At 30.2% G+C, this 19021-nt stretch overlaps 1 protein-coding gene across 2 annotated transcripts; it reads left to right on the top strand.

Moving 5' to 3' along the window:
* The first annotated feature begins 7443 nt into the window (after nt 1-7443).
* Nucleotides 7444-16177, top strand: LOC18586551 (uncharacterized). 2 transcript variants are annotated; one of them, XM_007010016.3, is made up of 9 exons: nt 7444-7746; nt 8857-9054; nt 9156-9278; nt 9876-9913; nt 9997-10165; nt 10769-14629; nt 14838-14930; nt 15085-15221; nt 15591-16177. In XM_007010016.3, exons 1-9 carry the CDS (start codon nt 7666-7668, stop codon nt 15826-15828), a joined length of 4938 nt encoding a protein of 1645 aa, XP_007010078.3. In that variant the 5' UTR covers nt 7444-7665; the 3' UTR covers nt 15829-16177. The 2 variants fall into 2 exon arrangements, with proteins under 2 accessions (XP_007010078.3, XP_088658682.1); XM_088802556.1 differs by lacking the exon at nt 7444-7746 and adding an exon at nt 8008-8119.
* The last annotated feature ends 2844 nt before the right edge of the window (nt 16178-19021 follow it).

Genomic DNA, 19021 nt, shown 5'->3' with positions numbered 1-19021 from the left:
ACCAATCTTATTTCTAACAAAAAAGGCAAGTAACAACGATCTACACCAAGGCACGTAATTATTTGTTGTCAGCTTAGGGTTTGTTACTAGCGATCTAGGATGATCACTATGATGCAGATAAAATGGTGATTGAGGATTCTTCTTTGGTGAAACACTAGCCCTTGAGCTTAATTGATTTGCCATTGGCAAATCTTTAAATGAGGAAGAAGAATTTATTTTGGTGTTCGTCATTGTTACCAAATTTCCATAAACCAGAAATCTCTAAATCAAACAAACAAGAAATCCTAAAATCAAGAAATTAACAAATAAAATTTTCTACTATCCTTTGAGTAGGAGATAGAAACAAATCAACATCGATTCAAGAAGCAAGAAGATCAAGATGCTTGCCTAAATCGGTAGCAGTTATCACTATAAGGTCACCCGTTTTGATACCATGTTAAAATCGAGTGAGCTTGTTCATAGATTAAGGAAAATAAAAGAATATTGAGGAAGAAGAAAAATGCTTCATTCTTCATTAGAACCAGAAAAATGATTACAAGCAGACTATTTATATCAATCTATTAAAAGTAAAGAGTAAAGTCAACACTCTTAACTACTAACTAACTGAATAATTACTATACAGTAAAAAAAAGTAGAAAGTAAAAAGGAGCTATTTACAATAAATAGTCACATGACATGCACAAGACACTTTCTCCTTGTTACCAGCCTCTGAATCTATCATTTGATCTTCAATCTTCTTGAGACTTTCAATCTTTCAACTTCAGTTTGTAAATTCTCTAGGTAAATCTAATATTAAAACTTATAAATTTTATCCATAATTATAAAATATGAAATAAAAATTATTAATAAAAATATATATTTTATATAAATTTAAGAATAATATATCTAAAATATTAGTTTGATCGTACTCGAGCATTTGACTCATTGATTGGTGTATGATTTCTCTGCTTAAAAGCAAGGTTTGAATCCCCCTTCCTCCAAATAAAAAAAAAAATTCAATCTTTTATTCGGTTTGGTCTAAAAATTTTAAAATCGAAAACCCACTAAATAAAATAATTGAATCAAACTTTTTGAACCAATAGATTTAATGGATCAATTGAATCGAATCATTTTACTTAAACCACATTTGATTCAATTAGATCATTGGTCCAATCTTCTTTTACTCGCCCCTAGCTATACTCCCTTCTTGGAAATAATTGATTTACCCTTGTTAGAAAAGAAAAAGGGTACTGAAGCAGGAATAAGAACTCAAACCTTTTATTTCGTGGAATATTTGAAATCAGACAGTTGAATACATGCTTCAATTCAAAAGAAGAATTTAAAAGGTATGTATGGAAAAAGTCATGACATGAAGGAATATAACAAATGATTCATAGTCACTGTCGTCTCACTTTCAAGTTTCATTTAGTTTTCAATTATAAAATATATAAAAATTAAATTAATTTCCACTATCCACTTGATATCATTTGATGATTATGGACCTTAAAAGGAACCAAGTAAGGGATAGCATAAATAAGTACTGCTAACTGGGCTTTTAGAAGGGTCTAATTTATTAAAGTTGTATTTATTTTGTAAAATGAACTATATTAATAATATTAAATTCATAATATTACTTGATAGTAAAATTTAAAAATGGTTAAAATTTAGATGGTGCAATTTAGATGAATTTCGTAAAATTTAATCATTTAAACGGTTGAATAATTCAAACCTAATGAATTGGTAAAACCTATTGAGTAGTCATACATATATAAATAAAATATTATAATTTAATATTTCATTAATTCTTATAGGTCTATTGTTACAAAACTACTACATAATTTTTTTTATCCTTCAATAACTTCAGATTAAATTTTGTATATTAATATATATTTTTGTTATTTTATTTATAATTTTTTTCTTATTTTATTTTTTCAAATATACAAAAATTTTATGATGATTAAGAACCAATTTTTGTTCTTTTTTTTCCTTTATTTGGAGAGAAATAGACAAGAAACTTAAGTAAATACTATTATCCAAGTCGTTCCAAATTTTTAATATGAAATTGCAAAAACTTTTCAACAAAAATAAATAAAATTGCATAGGTTCACTCTCATTTCTTCCCTTGCTTAAAGCCCGGTTATGAAACTGACACGTGAGCAAAAATGAGAATCTTAGCTACCCCCTCTTGCATACAAAAACTCAACTACTTGCTTCAATCCTCATGGGCTTTGTCCATTGGCCACGTCAAGATCTCCAGATTTTCAATCAAGGGTATACACGTGTCTTTTTATAGAGGAAGTGCGCTTTTTCTCTACCGCTAGGGTGAATCTAGCCGACCTCTCAGCTCATAATCTAGCAACATATTGAATTATTGAAACGCCAAAACGCATGTGGATTTATTTTTGTATTTGGCTATGCAGTTGTAAATATTTCATTTAATGATAATTTATTCCTCGATCTTACACCGAGGAGAGCATGACTACAAAGCAAAAAACTATAAATCCAAGGCAAATTTACTTGTTTGACTGAAATGTTCTTGTAGGCAGTTGGACAGTCTTATAATTGTGAAAAATTCATACCAAGGTTTAAACCTAAATTTAATTATTCATATAACATACACATAATGGTTTTGGGTTCATAATTGTATATGGTTTTAGACACTACTAAAATGTTAGGATTCTTTTACTAAAATAAAAAAAATATTTATCGTGATTGAATCCTTGATATACTCAATTTCTCTATATCAACAATCTCTCCCCTTTTCAAGTGACCATAAGAAGGGTGTGCCGACATATTACTAGAAGGCTCATGATTATGAGAAGCATTCCTCAAATGAAGTACCAAAAACCCATCACTTTGTCTCTTCACATGAAGAGCAAAAAGACAATTAATAAGGTGTGTACATGAGGCTCTTTGTTTCTTTTCTATAGGAATTTTATCTCTATTAGGATAGTCTTAAATTGTGATTTAATTAAGATTGTTTAATTCTAATTAAATTAGTATACCTTACAAAATAGTCTTTAAATCTAGTTTGATTAGAATAACAATTCCTAATTCTATTAGGATAAGATTCTTAATTATATTAGGATAAGGTTATTGTATTTGATACTATAAAAGGACCCTATGGATTAAAGAATAATTATTACCTAGATTTAGAGAGAGTGATTTAGGTGTACGTGGGATAAGGGTTATGAGTTTGAGACTGTTCTTGTAATCTCTTAATTTTTCTCTTAGTGAATTTTTCTCTGTTATTGTGCCCGTGGACGTAGGTCATCAAAAGACCGAACCACGTAAATTCTTGTGTTCTTGTGGGTGTGCTTGATTTCTTTCTTTCTTTATTCTATTGATTGGGTTAGATCTTGGACAATTCTTTAGAGATAATTCCGTAATTTCCCAACAATCTCTATCTCGATAAATTCCTTCTCTGTCACAGCCAATAGTCACATACCTATCGTTTCTCGAATCTTTTTATTGATGTTGCATACCCCTCTTGACAAGCAAAAGTTCTTGACTTTAGTTCTTCACATGTATGAAGTCTCCTTGAATAAAATTCGATCATATCTCTGTAAACACATTAATCATTCATTGTCATAACACTTAAAATTTATAATAAATTAAAAAAAAATAACCATCAACAATAATATTGGATAAAATTTTTTACTAAAAAATAAATACTAAACAAATGAACGCCAACCATAATTTTGCACTTAACAATTACTATATATTGATTGTATTTATGAGTTTTGTAAAACAATTTCTATCTAATGACATTATTATTTTTTCCTTTTAAGTATTTTGTTTAGACTTGGCCAAAGGGGAAGGGTGAAAACTCAAACCATAAAGTACTTGCATCAAAAGTGTTACATATAATCAAAATAGAATACAATATTGCAATTTCCATTGATCAAGATGATAATTTGATATACGTACTTGATGTGTTCGCAACTTGCTAGTTGCCTCAAAGACAAGTTGGTGGTGGAAAGGATTCTGGGCCGAGCGCTGCCAGAGACGAACAACTAGGGTGTTTTTTTTTTCTTTTTAGTTATTTTATTTTATTTTTATTCTTTTGTAGATAAAATATTATAACTTTTTATATGGTTTTTCGAAATTATGTTGACCTGCTGCCCAGATAGACATTTTTATCCACACACAAATTTTACCTTGAATTTATAGTTTTTTGCCTTGTAGTTATGCTGTCCTTTTTTTTTTTTTCTTAACTTCTATTCTAACCTGACAATTTTCCTAGAATTTTAGCCCAAAGCCTTATCTCCATTTCTTTATATAATTTCTTGAAGATAATTCTTACAACTCCTATTTAATTAAAAAAATTAATTTGTAGTGTTCTTTTTTTTTACAATTCAAGGGTAAAAGTCATAAAAATAATTTTTTATTAAAAAAATTTATATTAAGAGAACGCAAACTAATTGTGTCATAATGAAACCTTTATTGTTCCAAAAAAAAAAAAAAGAGAGAGAGAAAGAATTAGTTATGCCTGTTAAATGAGAACATCAAATTTTGTAAATTTTCTTCTTTCTTTGTTTGGTTTCTAAGAAAATTAAGAAGATTTCAAAATTTTGAATTCATTTCACGTTCCAAGAAATTCTTTCTGCCAAATGCTTATACCTTGTTTTTTCAGTCTTTGCTCGGATGCTTAGAAAGTACGAATTTTCCCACATTTCTTGCATTTTTCACGTCAAGCGACAGAGCATTATTCTAAATTTCATATAAAATTTGACTTAAAAATATCTCTTTTTTTTAAATAAATTTCTTATGCAAACTTTTTTCTTTTAACCAGTTGGTGTTTAGTAAACAATAATTAAATTAATTAGGGTTATGTCAATTTAGGTTTAAGAAAAAGAAAGGAGAACAAAATTAGGGCTTTTGGTTAGGATTTAAGATATGAAAAAGGGAGATTTGAATTTTATTATTTTAGATAAAAGATTATGTACCAATTAATGAGTTAAAATGTTTAAGTGTGGGTTTTTTATTAAAATTTAGTCATGGTGACACTGGAAAAAGAAAAAGCCACGTGTAACTTTTTTTTTTATTTAAAAGGTTACATCATCCAAAAAAATATTTAAAAAATTTACATTAATAAAAGTCAATAAAAATTAAGATGTTAATTCCACATTAGCACATGTATGGTACTCTCTAACAATGTTAGTAACTATCTTTGATTTAACTCATTTTTAAAATTGAAACATTAAATTCGCTATTTTCACTTAAATCCTATAATTCTTCACTTTGATAGCAACAACATTTTTTTAAAAAAAAAATTGGGAAAAATAAAAATTTAAATTTAACCCTTGAAGTGAAAAATTAAAATAGTTATCGTTGAACAACATATTCGACACACGCAATTATTATTTAAATAGAATTTTTTAGAATGAATTGTGCGAATTCAATCTCACAAAAAATTCGCAGTTCTCACTAATTCAAAAAGATTTAACTTAAATACTCAAAAGGAAAATCAAATTTGAACCATGACAAATGCATTGAATTAAAAAATATTTTAAAATATTTCATAAAAAAAAAGGTCGCTTGGAAGTTGGAACATCAAAAATCATATTAGATTGTGGCCAAAGCAAGTCAATAAACAGCTGTAAAATAATGGAACCAAAGCAAAAGGTTATAGGTTGAATTATTGAATTAAATAAAAATGATCCCCATTATTAGAAGTTAAAATTCCATTTTCATTTCCTTTAGTAACCAATGACAGTCTCAATGTTGTCCTCCTTAACAAAGTTAATAAAAAAGGCCACCTTGCTTTAACAGGTTGTTGACCCCTCCACATGGGGTTGTTGCCCTGAAATTGTCAGTAATATCAGAGAGGGGAGGTGGGTCTTTCTTTTATACTTACCTAATGAAACTTTTCAGAATTTAAATAAAACATAAAGAAAACTGCATGTTTATGTTACTCATGTCACTGTCTCAATACTTTTTTCACAATTTCATTTAATTAACTCATTCTCTTAATGACAAGTATTTTTGTTCCTAATAATGGAGAGAGTATCCTCTTGTGGGGTATTGGTTTATTAGGTTAAGCCCACCATTGTCTTCTAGTTTTGTTGTTTTCCCATCCCTATTTCTTGTTTTCAACCTTTCAATATAAGGTTTAGGGTTTAGTATTTTCATCACTATTTTTTGTTTTCACAAGTTATTTTTTTCTATATATTTTAAAGTTATTTTTATGATTTTGTTCTTACTTTTTTGGTGTTAAATATCATATAACATCATTTTATATATTTAAATTTGAATATGAAATATATCAAAGCCATTTATATAAAATTTAAATGATTTTTAAACTGAGCAGAAAATAAATAAAAATTAATTAAAAAGAGGAAAATAATATGAATAAATTGTGATCTTATATAATTAAATTAGATACATGTTTTAATATATAACAAAAGTATTAGATATCTCAATTATTTATAAATAGCAGAGAAGATTCTTTCCTGATTTAGCTATCTTAATTCAAAGTCGAGATTTTCTCAGATATTAGGTTTGACTCCTCTTTTATGGACTAAATAGTTCAATTTAATGCATACAAAAAAAAAAAAAAAAGAAGACCTATTTTCTGAGTGAAATGAAAAAACAGTCTGATTAACAACTATCTATAAATACTAATTAAGGATAGTTAAAATATTATTTAATTATTTTTACATTTAATACATTAGTTTAACCAAATTTAAGAGGAACAATGCGTTAACAAATTTTTTTTTATTAAATATCACTGTAATTTCTGTCACTAAACACTGATTAACATTTTCTATTTTTAAAAAAAAGACAAGACAAATGTTATTGTTATTTTTAACTAGTCCCTCCCAATCTCATTACCAACTTAACGTTCAAATATATCAGTAAATTTATATTAATAAATAATATTAAAGATAATATACTTTGACTGATATTTTATAAAAAGTAATGTGGATGATAATTTTTAAATTAATAAATATATAAAATTTTATAGGTTCAAATAAGATATTATAATCTTGATTCAATCCACTATCTAATGCTTCATTTTATTATTATTTGTCTTTTCGAAAATTTCCGAAAACTAAAATCATATATATATATTTGATTAAAAATGAATATCTAATTAAAATATAAAACACATACATTTAAGAATAACTATTTTCCATTTATGAAGTTTTGATTATTTAAAAGCATTATTTTTTTTTTAAAAAAAAGCATTATTTTTGGATAATATTAAAAAAAAAAACTATGTACTTTGTTATACAGATGCTTTTTTTTAATTTTTTAAAAAAGAAAACATAAGCAGTAATAAATAATAGTAATAAAATGAAATTTAAAAGATAAAGGGCATTTATCGAAATTGTAAAAGTTAAAGGGATGAAGTCATGAATAAAGCATAGAATAAGGTTAGCATTGAAAAGACAAAGAAAAATTTAAAATAAATAAATGAAGCTCCAAAGAACATTCAACAAACTTCAAAACAAAATAACAGCTAACGCGCTCTGTCCTTCTGTTTCTCTCTCTCTCTCTCTATGCCTCTTCCCTTTCTTATGAATTTCTCTTTTAAGTACACACTCTTTCTTCTTTGAGAGACCATGTGAATACTGAAACTGTTTTTATTTTTGGCTAAAGTTTTTTCAACGCCAAAAAATTTTTTTTTCCATTAATAACTGAAACAGAAAAAGAAAATCTGAGCAAAGAAAAAGATAAATGTTCAGATTACATAAGCAAAAGTCTGATAAATCTGGAGAGAGATTCGATTTCAAGTTCTCCAGCTTCCAAGCTCTTCAGGTCTCTCTTTCTCTCTGTTTTTTGTCTAATGTTTTCGTATTTTCAGTTTTCTAAATTATTTCTTCATTGTAATGTTGAAATTGAATCCGCTGTTACATTGCCAAACTTCAACGTCTTCTTTTTCTATTTCATTTTCCGTTGATTTTTCCTTTAATTTCCATTTTTAATCATATTTTCACCGTCAATTCGCAGCAAATTTATTTATTTTATCATGGCTGAAATGGCGAGGTTGGCCGGTGCTTTTTTATTTTTATATTTTTTTGAGTTTGTGGAAAGTTTTTGTTTTTTTCTAATTGATAGCTGGTATTTGTTAAATAATTTAATTTTACTTTCCATATATGAAGATCTTTGATTGGCATTTTGGCAAGAACGGGTAAACTTTTAACTTAGATTTTCTTTCTAGTCAGATCAGTTGACGTTTCAGTTTCGATTTATGTAGTCTTTTCATTTTTTGCACTAATTTTTTTTCCGCGATGGACTGGAAAGTTGAGCTAGTCAAATGCTACGTAATGATGAACCAGAAGACATTGAGTTGAAATAATCACAGAATTTGTTGCGTAATTTTTGGAAATATTCTACAACTTTATACGAAAAAAATGGTGATTTAATGTGGATGGTTCCTATAAAAAGATAAAATGTGAGAAAAATTTTCAATTTATTAGTAAAAGTTTCAACTTATGGATTTATCTATGTAAGCAAAAAAGTAATAATGCCTTTTGATACAAAAACAAGTAGTTGTTTTAAATAATTAAAATAATAAAAATTTAATTTTTTGAATATCTAAATACATGATTATAGTTTTATATGAAATAGTTAGGTTTAAATTTGTTTTAGATTTTAGTTACATGCTTAGTTTTAGTAAAAATAGATTTATATTTCCTTTTTCTACTTAGGTTTTAAAATTTTTTGAGGAATTAAGCCAAAAGCGTAAAGCATGTAGCAAATGTAACTATTTAGTGGATTTTTTTTATATAAACAGTATTAGATATTAGTTTTATGTTATGTTTTCTTTTAAAATTTTTAATATTTTAGGGCTTGTCTTGTCTGGTTATGTTGTTGGTTTTGCTTAGGTGATTCTTGATACAGTTTTGGATAATTGAATTCTTGAAGGTTCCAAAAGGATGGGACAAGCTTTTTGTGTCAATCATTTCTGTGGATACTGGCAAAACCATAACCAAGTCAAGCAAAGCGTCAGTCCGGAATGGAAATTGTCGATGGGCAGAGGCCTTTTCGGAGTCTATTTGGATTGTACGGGGTGATAGTTCAGAAGTGATAGATGAATGCTTATTTAAGCTTGTTGTTGCCATGGTATGAGCTTTACCTTTATCTTGTGTGAGGCTTTATCTATTTTTGTGGACTTGGTTTATGCCCGGGTTAAAAATAATCAATTTAAACTGATATTATTGTAGGGATCATCTAGATCCGGCTTCCTTGGAGAGGCAACAATTAACCTTGCAAGCTACATAAGTTCAAAAAGTACTATTCCTCTTTCATTGCCATTGAAGAAATGTAACCACGGGACAGTATTACAGGTGAGATCTAAAGATGATTCCTGTTTTACGTGCCTAATAGTTATACTTTTTTTTGCTGATACATAAGAGTTTTGAAAACATATTTTCCTAATTTTAAAAATATGTTTTTTCTTTTAAATAGATGGAACAAGATAAACTAGTTTATGCTTTGGAATTGCTTTCTGCCATTGTATGTTGCTTTCATTGCCAAATTGGACTTTTATAACCTAAATGTTAGATGCCTTACCACTCCATACTAACATCTAATGAAAGAGTTGTGAAAAATACACATCATCAGTGCTTCTTAAAGTGAAATTTATCCATGGAGAGAAAATTAGTTATAGCTTAAAATTGAGTTACTTTTATGGCGGTATTAATACATAGAAATTGATCCAATCTTCCCTTAAGCTTATTCGAATAATTTTTTTTGACGGTGCATTAGCCTTTGAAATTTTTATACCTGAGACATGGTTGCCAGTCAATGCACTCCTTTTTGCGAGACAATTTATTGATTTATTTTCTCTCTAAATCACATGTTTTTGATTTGGACTAGAAACTCAAATTTTCACTTTTCTTTGATGTCGTTGTTAACATCTGCTTCCACATGGTTGTCTGCAGGTTAAAATTCAGTGCTTGACACCAAGAGAAAAACTCAGGTTGGCCATCATGCGTGAAACCTTAAATTGTTTGACATTCAGTTTTTATATGATTGTGAAAAAAGTTACTGCATCTTTGAAAGGGATGAGGAATGGAATCATACAGATTCGTATATGGAGGATGGGAGTCTGGAGTATGATGAATTGGAAAACAAATCAGATGTTTCTGATAGTACATTTACCAGGAGTGTTGGATCTTCATCTAGTAACCATTTAGAGGGTACCATTCATCCTGGAGAAATTTCTAGTAGGGTATGTTCCCTTGATCTCAAACGTAGTTGTTTTGGAAATATGTTAAGACTTTTTTTGATCAACTTTCCTTTCTGCAGTTGTGTTTCGTCTTTTAACGCTGCTAATATTATGTAATATGAACAACATGCATTACTGTTAATATAAATCCTGTATATTGTGTTATGATGACTTATAGATAATTCCAGATAATATGACACTTGGTTCATTTAACTCTAAGGACCAGGCTTCTTTTCTTGTTGATGTCTTTACACGGACAGCATGTTTGTTGTTTAAGAACTTTATGAACACTTGATGTGCATGGCACCGAAATCTCACGTCTTTCTACACATTTATCTAGATTGCATGGTAAAACATAGTATTAAAGTTAGTCTTAACATTGCATATCCAGTGCTTCTATGGTGTCAACCCAAACTTATAAAAATGAAGTTAATATACCTGAAACTAGACAAGAAATAGAAACACAACAGTAGCCATGTAGTGCACAAAGAGTTGCATAAGGACCTTTGTCTCTTGTAGACTTTCAAGGAAACTGAAGCATTTTCAGTTAACTGCCTGCGCACTGTTTTGTCATGGGGCTGATGAAACCTCCTCATGTTTGTGCAGGAACCAAGTTTTTCAGCATCAGACTCCCGCAATAGCTTTGACTCCTTGGATGGTTCCTTTAACAGGGAAAATTACTCCCCTCAAAATGGGATTATGAACAGTCTAATTGGAAGACAAGATTCAACAGGTTCTCAAACCAGTTTTCCTCGAGGATCTTATTCTTTGAATGATTCTTCCAGGTCAAACCACTCATCCTATACTCCAAAGGTCTCCACTTCTGGAAGCCATCCTCATAATCACAGAGAAGACTTGAATCGGGTTTCACGCCTTGTTCCCTCTTCTCCACTACGTAATGCTGGTTCATCTAAAGACCTCTTGGAAGCTGCAGAAATTACAATTGGGGAGCTTCGGGCAGAAGCTAGGATGTGGGAGCAAAATGCTCGAAAATTAATGACTGATCTGGAAAATTTGAGGAAGGAATTATCTGACCAGTCAAAACACCAAAAACGTCTTGAGGTGGCACTTTCAACATCACAGGCAGAATGTGATAGCTTGAAGCAGGAGGTCGAACAAGTAAAGATCTTGTTGGAGGAGTCACAGATGAAACAGGGCGCTGCTGATAATTTGAAGTTTCAGAGCAAAACTACTGAAAATGTTCAAAAGGAGTTGGAAGATGAGATAAAGTTTCAGAGCGAGGAGAATGCTAATTTAGCTTTACAGTTGAAAAAAACTCAAGAATCAAATATTGAGCTTGTTTCCATTCTTCAGGAGCTGGAAGAAACCATAGAAAAACAGAAAGTAGAGATTAATAACCTTTCCAGAACAAAATCTGAATTTGAAGAATTAGGAAAGGATGACTTTGGATTTGAAGAAAGTAGTCAAATAAATGCCGCCAAGCAAGTTTTAACAAACCAGACCAGAAAATCTTCTGATTCTGATAGGGAAAGTGGTATTGTTGAACACCAAAGACGAGATTTGCATGCAGAGAACAGGAATCTTGAGCTCCAGTTTCAGCAGCTGCAGGAATCACATAAAAACTTGGAAAGCACTATTCTGTTTCTGAAGAAAAGTCTGGAAGAAAAGAACCATGAAATGGAGATTGAACAAGGTCTAAGGAGTCAATCTCTTATGGATTGTGAGGCTGAATGGAGGGGCAAATTAGCTGAAAAAGAGGAAAAAATCACTAATTTGGAAGTGAAATTGTCTGAAGCTCTTGATGGTCAAGGTTTAAAGGAAATGGGTTCTGGAAATGAAGGTAATACTAATCTAATCAGAGAAATTGAAGCTCTAAGACTGAAGGTGCAGGAACTTGAGAGAGATTGCAATGAGCTTACTGATGAAAATCTGGAACTTCTTTTCAAGCTTAAAGAATCTAGCAAAGATCATAGTGCCACCTCTAATTCTCTTTTACCTGATCATCCAGGAAAGAACTCTCCTTCTAGACATAAATTAGAAGTAACCTCTTGCAACTATGAAGATGAGCTTAATAAAAAAACTCCTACTGAAGTACATTCTGCTGATCACTTGCATTTTCAATCTGTAGTTCTTGGAAATAGATGTGCTGACCTTGAGCCCCAGTTGGAAGCTTTCAAGGACAAAGCTTCTTATCTTGATGGTGAACTTTCAGAATGTCATGCCAGAGCAGAAGAACAGGAGATTGAAATTGTGGCACTGCAACAACAATTAAAGCATTACCAGCAGGTAGAAATTGAGAGTAAGGACCAACCTGCTCATGCCTTTACAGAATCCCGAATTTCTGAATCAACTGCTGCTGTTGAAATGTCAAAATTGCTTGCTGAGTTAGATGAACAGATTCAACTTTCTTTAGGTGACATAAAGCGACTGTACACTCTCAAGTCACATGCAAATCCTCATGGAATTTGTGGTTCCAATGACTCAGAGATTTTGAAAAGTACAGATTTGGTTAGTCAAAAACAGCAAGTTGAGATTATCTTGAACAATTTTGCCCAGCTAAAACAATTCTTCAGAGAGAAAATTGCTGTCAGTGATGACGAATATTATAAAGAGGCCAAAGACTCAGCAGTAAGTACTGATGACATCCTGGATAAATTGGAGGGTTTTAAATTAAAGGAATTAAATTCTCCATGCAAAGAAGATAGTGATCTAGGGAAGGAATTGTCAGCAAAAATATCTGAGATAGAGAAGCTTAAATCTGAGAATTTGCTGAAGGAAGATGAGCTAGAGGCTTTAAGGCATCAGCAAAAAGAGTTAGAAGCTCAGGTTTCTTCTGTTCAGAATGAGAAAAGCCAGTTGGAGGAAAATATAGAAATCATGCTCAGAGAAGGTGCTGTTACTGCTAAATGCTTGGATGATTTACGAACTGAAATGGTGTTACTTAATAGCAATATGGATTCCCAGATTTCAGCCAACAAGATTCTTGTAAAGAAATCTTCGGAGCTTGAAAGTGGTAAGCAGGAACTAGAAGTTCATTTGTCTGAATTAGAAGAAGAAAATGTACAGTTATCAGAACGGATATGTGGTTTGGAAGCACAATTAAGGTATCTGACTGATGAGAGAGAGTCTCATCGTCTGGAACTACAAAATTCAGAATCTCAAGCAATGAATTTCAAAGAAGAGATTAAAAGACTGGAAAATGAAATGGAGGCACAAAAGGTTGATATGAGACAGAAGATGGAAGAGATGCAAAAGCGGTGGTTAGAAGTACAAGAAGAGTGTAAGTATCTAAAAATTGCGAATCCCAAACTACAAGCTACTACTGAAAATCTTATTGAAGAATGTAGCATGCTTCAGAAAGCAAATGGAGAATTACGGAAGCAAAAGATGGAGTTACATGAGCATTGTGCAGTCTTGGAAGCAGAACTGAAGGAATCTGAAAAAGTTTTTTCTAATATGGTTAATGAAGTTGAAGCTCTTGAAGAAAAGTATTCCATGATGCTTGAAGAAATAGCCTCGAAAGAGAAAGCCCTTAATTTGGAACTAGAAGTACTTCTTCAAGAGAACAAGAAACAGAAAGAGAAACTTGTTCTTGAAGAGAGCCTGTTAAATCAGAGATACTTGGAGAAGACAGTTGAAGTTGATAACCTCCAAAGAGAGGTTGCACACCTCACTGAACAGATATCTGCAACCCAAGATGTAAAGGAGAAAACAGCGTCAGAAGCTGTGCTTGAAGTTTCTCATTTACGTGCAGATAAAGCAATGCTTGAAGCTGCTTTACAAGATGCCCAAGGAAAACTTAAATTATCTGAGAGCAAGCTCAATGCCATGCAGGTGGAATGTGAAACTGAGTTACAAGGGCTTAAGGAAGAACTAGCTGCTGCAAAGCAAAAAAAAGAAATATTGATGGCAGACCATGAAAAGCTATTAGATTTGTTGGAAGATGTCAAATCCAATGAAGACAAACTGAAAGGCACCGTTAGAGGGCTTGAACTAAAACTCAAAGCTTCTGAGTACCAGAATCAACAGTTAGTAGAAGAAATCTCCAGCCTTAAGGTCCAATTGCAGAAAACAGCACTCCTTCAGGATGAAATTTTAGCTCTTAAGAAAACAATCAGTGAAACAAAGTTTGAAAATGAAAGGCTGGAAGCTTCTTTCCAAATGCTGTCCAGAGACTATGAAGAACTTAAGGTTGAAAGAACCCTTTTTGTTCAGAAAATCTCTAATAGTCAGGAAGCTGTTTCTGACTTAGAGGATTGCAGACGTAGGAAAGTTGCCCTTGAAGAAAAGGTCTTACGGCTACAGGGTGATTTAACTGCAAAAGAAGCCATGGGAACTCAAGAAGCTGCACTGAAAAACGAGCTAGCCCAAATTAGAAGAGAAAACAGCCAATTCCAGAGGAAGATAAAGTACCTTGAGGAGGAGAAAGAAGAGTGCCTGAAGAAAACTCGAGCTCTTGAAGATGAACTGAAACAGATTAAACAGGATCAATGCGAGTCCAAGAATGTGAGTCTCTTTTTTACCCTAATTCCAAGTATACAAGTACATCTATCAATAATAATTTGAATCTCTCAGACAGTTAGAGTTAATACTTCTATCAATAATAATTTGAATCTCTCAGATAGTTAGAGTTAAGAATTTTCCTTTCTCATTATGTACTTGATTTCATTAAAGATTTTTTAAGGATTTGTAATTTTTGCTTCTGAAACGGCAGAGCATAGAAGAGAACAATAACCTGCTATCAAGTGAGAAGCTGTTCACTGGAATCAACCAAGTACAACATCATTTAGAGGAAAATCATACACAGGTTAATGTATACGTTTTTTTTTTTTATTTTTTTAAAAATCCATGCTAGGTGATCTTAATCTTTTAGATTGGGCCATCAGTTTGTAGAGGTTATGTCTGACTGGGAAGAAACAAACTGCTCAAGCACCTTATATTATTACTCTTTTTTGTTTCAGATTGATAAGAGTCAAAACTGCAATAATGAAACTTCTCAAGATAAAGGAGTGGATCATTTGTCAAAGATTCAGAATCTTGAGAATGAACTTGCCGAAGCTTTAGAGGCAAATGACATGTATAAGAACCAGCTTAAGAGGTGGGTAAATGTGGTAGATTTCCTAATTGACAATGTTGAATTATTTGTCTTCTTAAATCTAACATCTGAAATAGGATATATAATTTTTACGATTTAACAAGGAATTACCAATTACAAATTTTCCATGTTCCATTTCTTAGATTTTTTTAATGGTTTGCGTCATGCTACCATAATTGTGTCCTGACAACCATGTGCTGTCAAAGTAAAGGTATATATGCTCAGTGAATAGTTTTATACATGATTTTGTCCTTCACTCATTCTTACAGAAATTGCATCACCGATCTGAATATTTAGAATAAATATAAGACAATCTGATTCTTACCCTCTGTACGAATGCTAACAATCTTTGTATTTTTTGTTCGTGTTCAGTTTGTTGTCAAAGGAAGTAAGTTACCGTTCAGCTGGTCCTGAGAAGTCAACAGGTGAAGGGGCTGCAAGAAAGGATGGGTGCGAGTGCAAGGCCTCCTCAGCGCTTGAGACGGAGTTGAAAGAATTACGTGAACGGTATTTCCAAATGAGCCTCAAATATGCGGAGGTAGAAGACCAGCGGGAGCACCTCGTAATGCAGCTTAAAGCCGCTAGTGGTCGAAAGAGGTGGTTTTCATGAATCATGGATATAACTTTTCGGTCGTATTCTTTCTCTGGCGCTGGCCTCAACGCTGACCAATTCTCTTCCACCGTTGTGTTTTTCTGTATGGTGTTATAGAATTTTTACTAAGAAAATTAGTAGTAACATATACATTGTTCCTACATGGGCTGAGAATAGGGGATTTTTGGGGTTCAGAAAAGGCTAATTGTAATATAAGATATAAAAATGTTATCCTAATAATATTTGTCGTAGGTATACTAGAAAATGAAAAGTATTAAGGCCTACAAGCCTTGATGGTACAGATTCAGCAACCACTTCATAACCTTTGCAATTGATTCTTTTCTTCTCCTTGTGTTTTTTACATGAATTTTTATTTTCTTTAAAGATTGAGCAGGGAATTGTTTTCAGGTTTTCTATTCTAGCGTGTTTGATGCAGGCTGAACATCGATTTGAGTAGGATTTGAGTATTTGGTTCAATTAGGTTTTGCTACGAGTGCTTGCACCTGAATGGTGTAATGTGTAAATATCGTAATTTAAAAATTAAATCTCTTTTAATAATGAAAATATTAGGGTTTAAATTGGTAATATAGTTAACAAATTTAAACAAAAACACCTTGTGTAGATAATTAGTATATGACGTAATTAAATTATATTTTGTGTTTTTTTAGTTTTATTAGGATCCGTTTGGTAATTAGAAAATAATTTGATGAGGAAAAAAATTTTTATATAAAATATTTTACAAGAAAATTTAATGTTTTTTATGATTTGAATAAATTGTCGAAAATATTTTTTATTATTTGGATCATCTTGTGGAAAATATTTTTCACTATCACCAGTGGAGTTATTGGAGTGTTAAAATGATTAATAGGAGTTGATTACAAAACAATGGTAGCATTTAGTTTTCACACTAGAATGGAAATGAAAATGAGAAAATCAATATATCCGAAAGCATTTAACCACATATTGTAACGAAAGTAAGCTCTAATTTTTAAAAAAAATTTTCATCTCTCATTTATTTAACATAACACTATAAAAATATCAAATATTTATTAATTATGTAAAACATCCAAAACCTATATTTATAAATGTGTATTCAGGAAATGATAATCATTGAAATAACTTTTATTATAATTATTAGTAAGATTTATTTAATTTATAAATAAAAATATTACTTGCATTAAATGATTTCACTAAAAAATATTTTTTAAATTTTAATAATATTGAATAATTTAAATATTAATATTTTAAGTTAATTTTTTTCAAATAAATATTAATATTTTTAAATTTTTTTAATGTTTTGAGTTAAATATTAATAAGAGTGGTTTCTTTATTTTGAAAAATGTCTTACGCCTTTTAAGGACGTAAGACACTTCACATGATCAATGGGTATTTTTTTTATTGACTCATAAAATGTTTTACATCTAAAATAAAATTTTTTTCCAAACAAATATAAGTCTTGAAATTTTTTTCCGAAGAATATTTTTTGTCAAAACAAATGGATGAATTTTTTATTTTGTCATGAATGTTTAGATAATTTTATTTTCTTGCGAGAGGGAGCAGGGAGTATGCAATCTAACTTTGAAAATTATGTATATTTTTCTTTAGCATCAAACTTATTGATATACCAATAACTTGGTATTATTATTTATCAAAAAAAATATAGTTAAACTAATAATATGCCTAAGTCATTAATATATAAGTATCGTGATGATCAAGTTTGTGGATTATTATTTTCAATCCCCAATTTAGTCAACATTTAAAGTATAAGGACATGAAAGATAGTCCAGGTTAAGAAATTAATTTATAAAAAACACTAAAACTAAATGAATTCTATGTCTAACTAGAGTAAATCTTACATATAAAAACCGATATAATGCCAATTAAAATTTAGTAAATAGCATGAGATTCATGAAAATTTTTAAATTTCGGATTCAAGTCTCGTCATGTTTGATGAGTTTGATTCACTTTTACTTTAGATTTTGTTCTATTATATGCTATTTTTTGACTTATTTAATTTATTTAATTATAGCAATTATTTGGTTGTAATTGTATTATCTACTTGTGTGTGCAACTTTATTGAAACATGTCAATAATTACTCAATTCGTTGAATAATTGGAAAATTGTATAAATAAAAACTTAATCTTCGATTAGGGCACATCGTCAATTAATTATGCAAATATTATATTGTTTGGCTCCTAATTTTCTAGCCACTAATTATGCAAAATTAATTTTTAAACAGATCCTCAAAAAGATGTGGAGCAATTAAAAAAATATAAATAAAATTCATTTGAACTTAATATCTTTTTTTTTGAAAGAAAAATTGTATTAAATATTCAATCATAATTAATTGTAAAGGTACATAAGATATTATTTTACTTGTCATAACCAATAAAAAAAGAGTTATGAGTGAGATTTATATCTTTTTATCCTTTCTCTTTTAATCGGAGATTTAGAAGTATGTACACTCCTGCGTAAAAAATAATAGATTAGTAAACATTTAATTGGTATTTGACTAATAAAAAATCGATAAACAATAGTCACTATTTCACTTTAATAATAAATTATGAATTAAAAACAAAATAGAAATTGATCATCGTACCAATGTATTGATGCTCTGTTTTTTATTTGCAGTCCAAATATTTAATATCAAGTTGATTTGTTTTTTAGGTGGTGCTGATACTCAAAAGCATATAACCTTTGGACCATCCCCTGGAGGACCAAAAAAGAAAAAAAAACTTAAAAACTATGACTTAAGTTATAAATATAATTAAAAAATTAAATTCATAATTTAAGTGATCATGTCATATGTGCATGCATATAAGTACACACAAATACAAAAATTTCTCCGAGTTCTTTTCCTCTTATTTCTATAGATTTTTTATTCAAGTTAATTCACTAAGTTATTTAGACCTTGTTCTTTTGATTATAAAATATTGATAATCCTTTGTTTTAACCAATAACACATTCTTGTCATCTAAGTTTTCGTGGGGGTGTCTGATATAAAATAAAGATGTTTATATTTTTTTATGATTTTTAAAAAGGTCACTTTTCCTTTAATATAAAGCTTTTTTTTTATGCTGAAAATTCTCGTAAGGTTCAACTATCCTGTTATAAATTTGTTAATAGATAAAATAATGTACATAAGAGAGAGAGACATAAACCGTACCTCTAAAATTTCATGGGATAATGAGGAAAGAGTACTTAATAAGG

Source organism: Theobroma cacao, chromosome 10 (assembly GCF_053813885.1).
Source record: "Theobroma cacao isolate CCN51 chromosome 10, ASM5381388v1, whole genome shotgun sequence".
NCBI lineage: Eukaryota > Viridiplantae > Streptophyta > Magnoliopsida > Malvales > Malvaceae > Theobroma > Theobroma cacao.
This window is presented reverse-complemented; position numbering and strand designations above follow the sequence as displayed.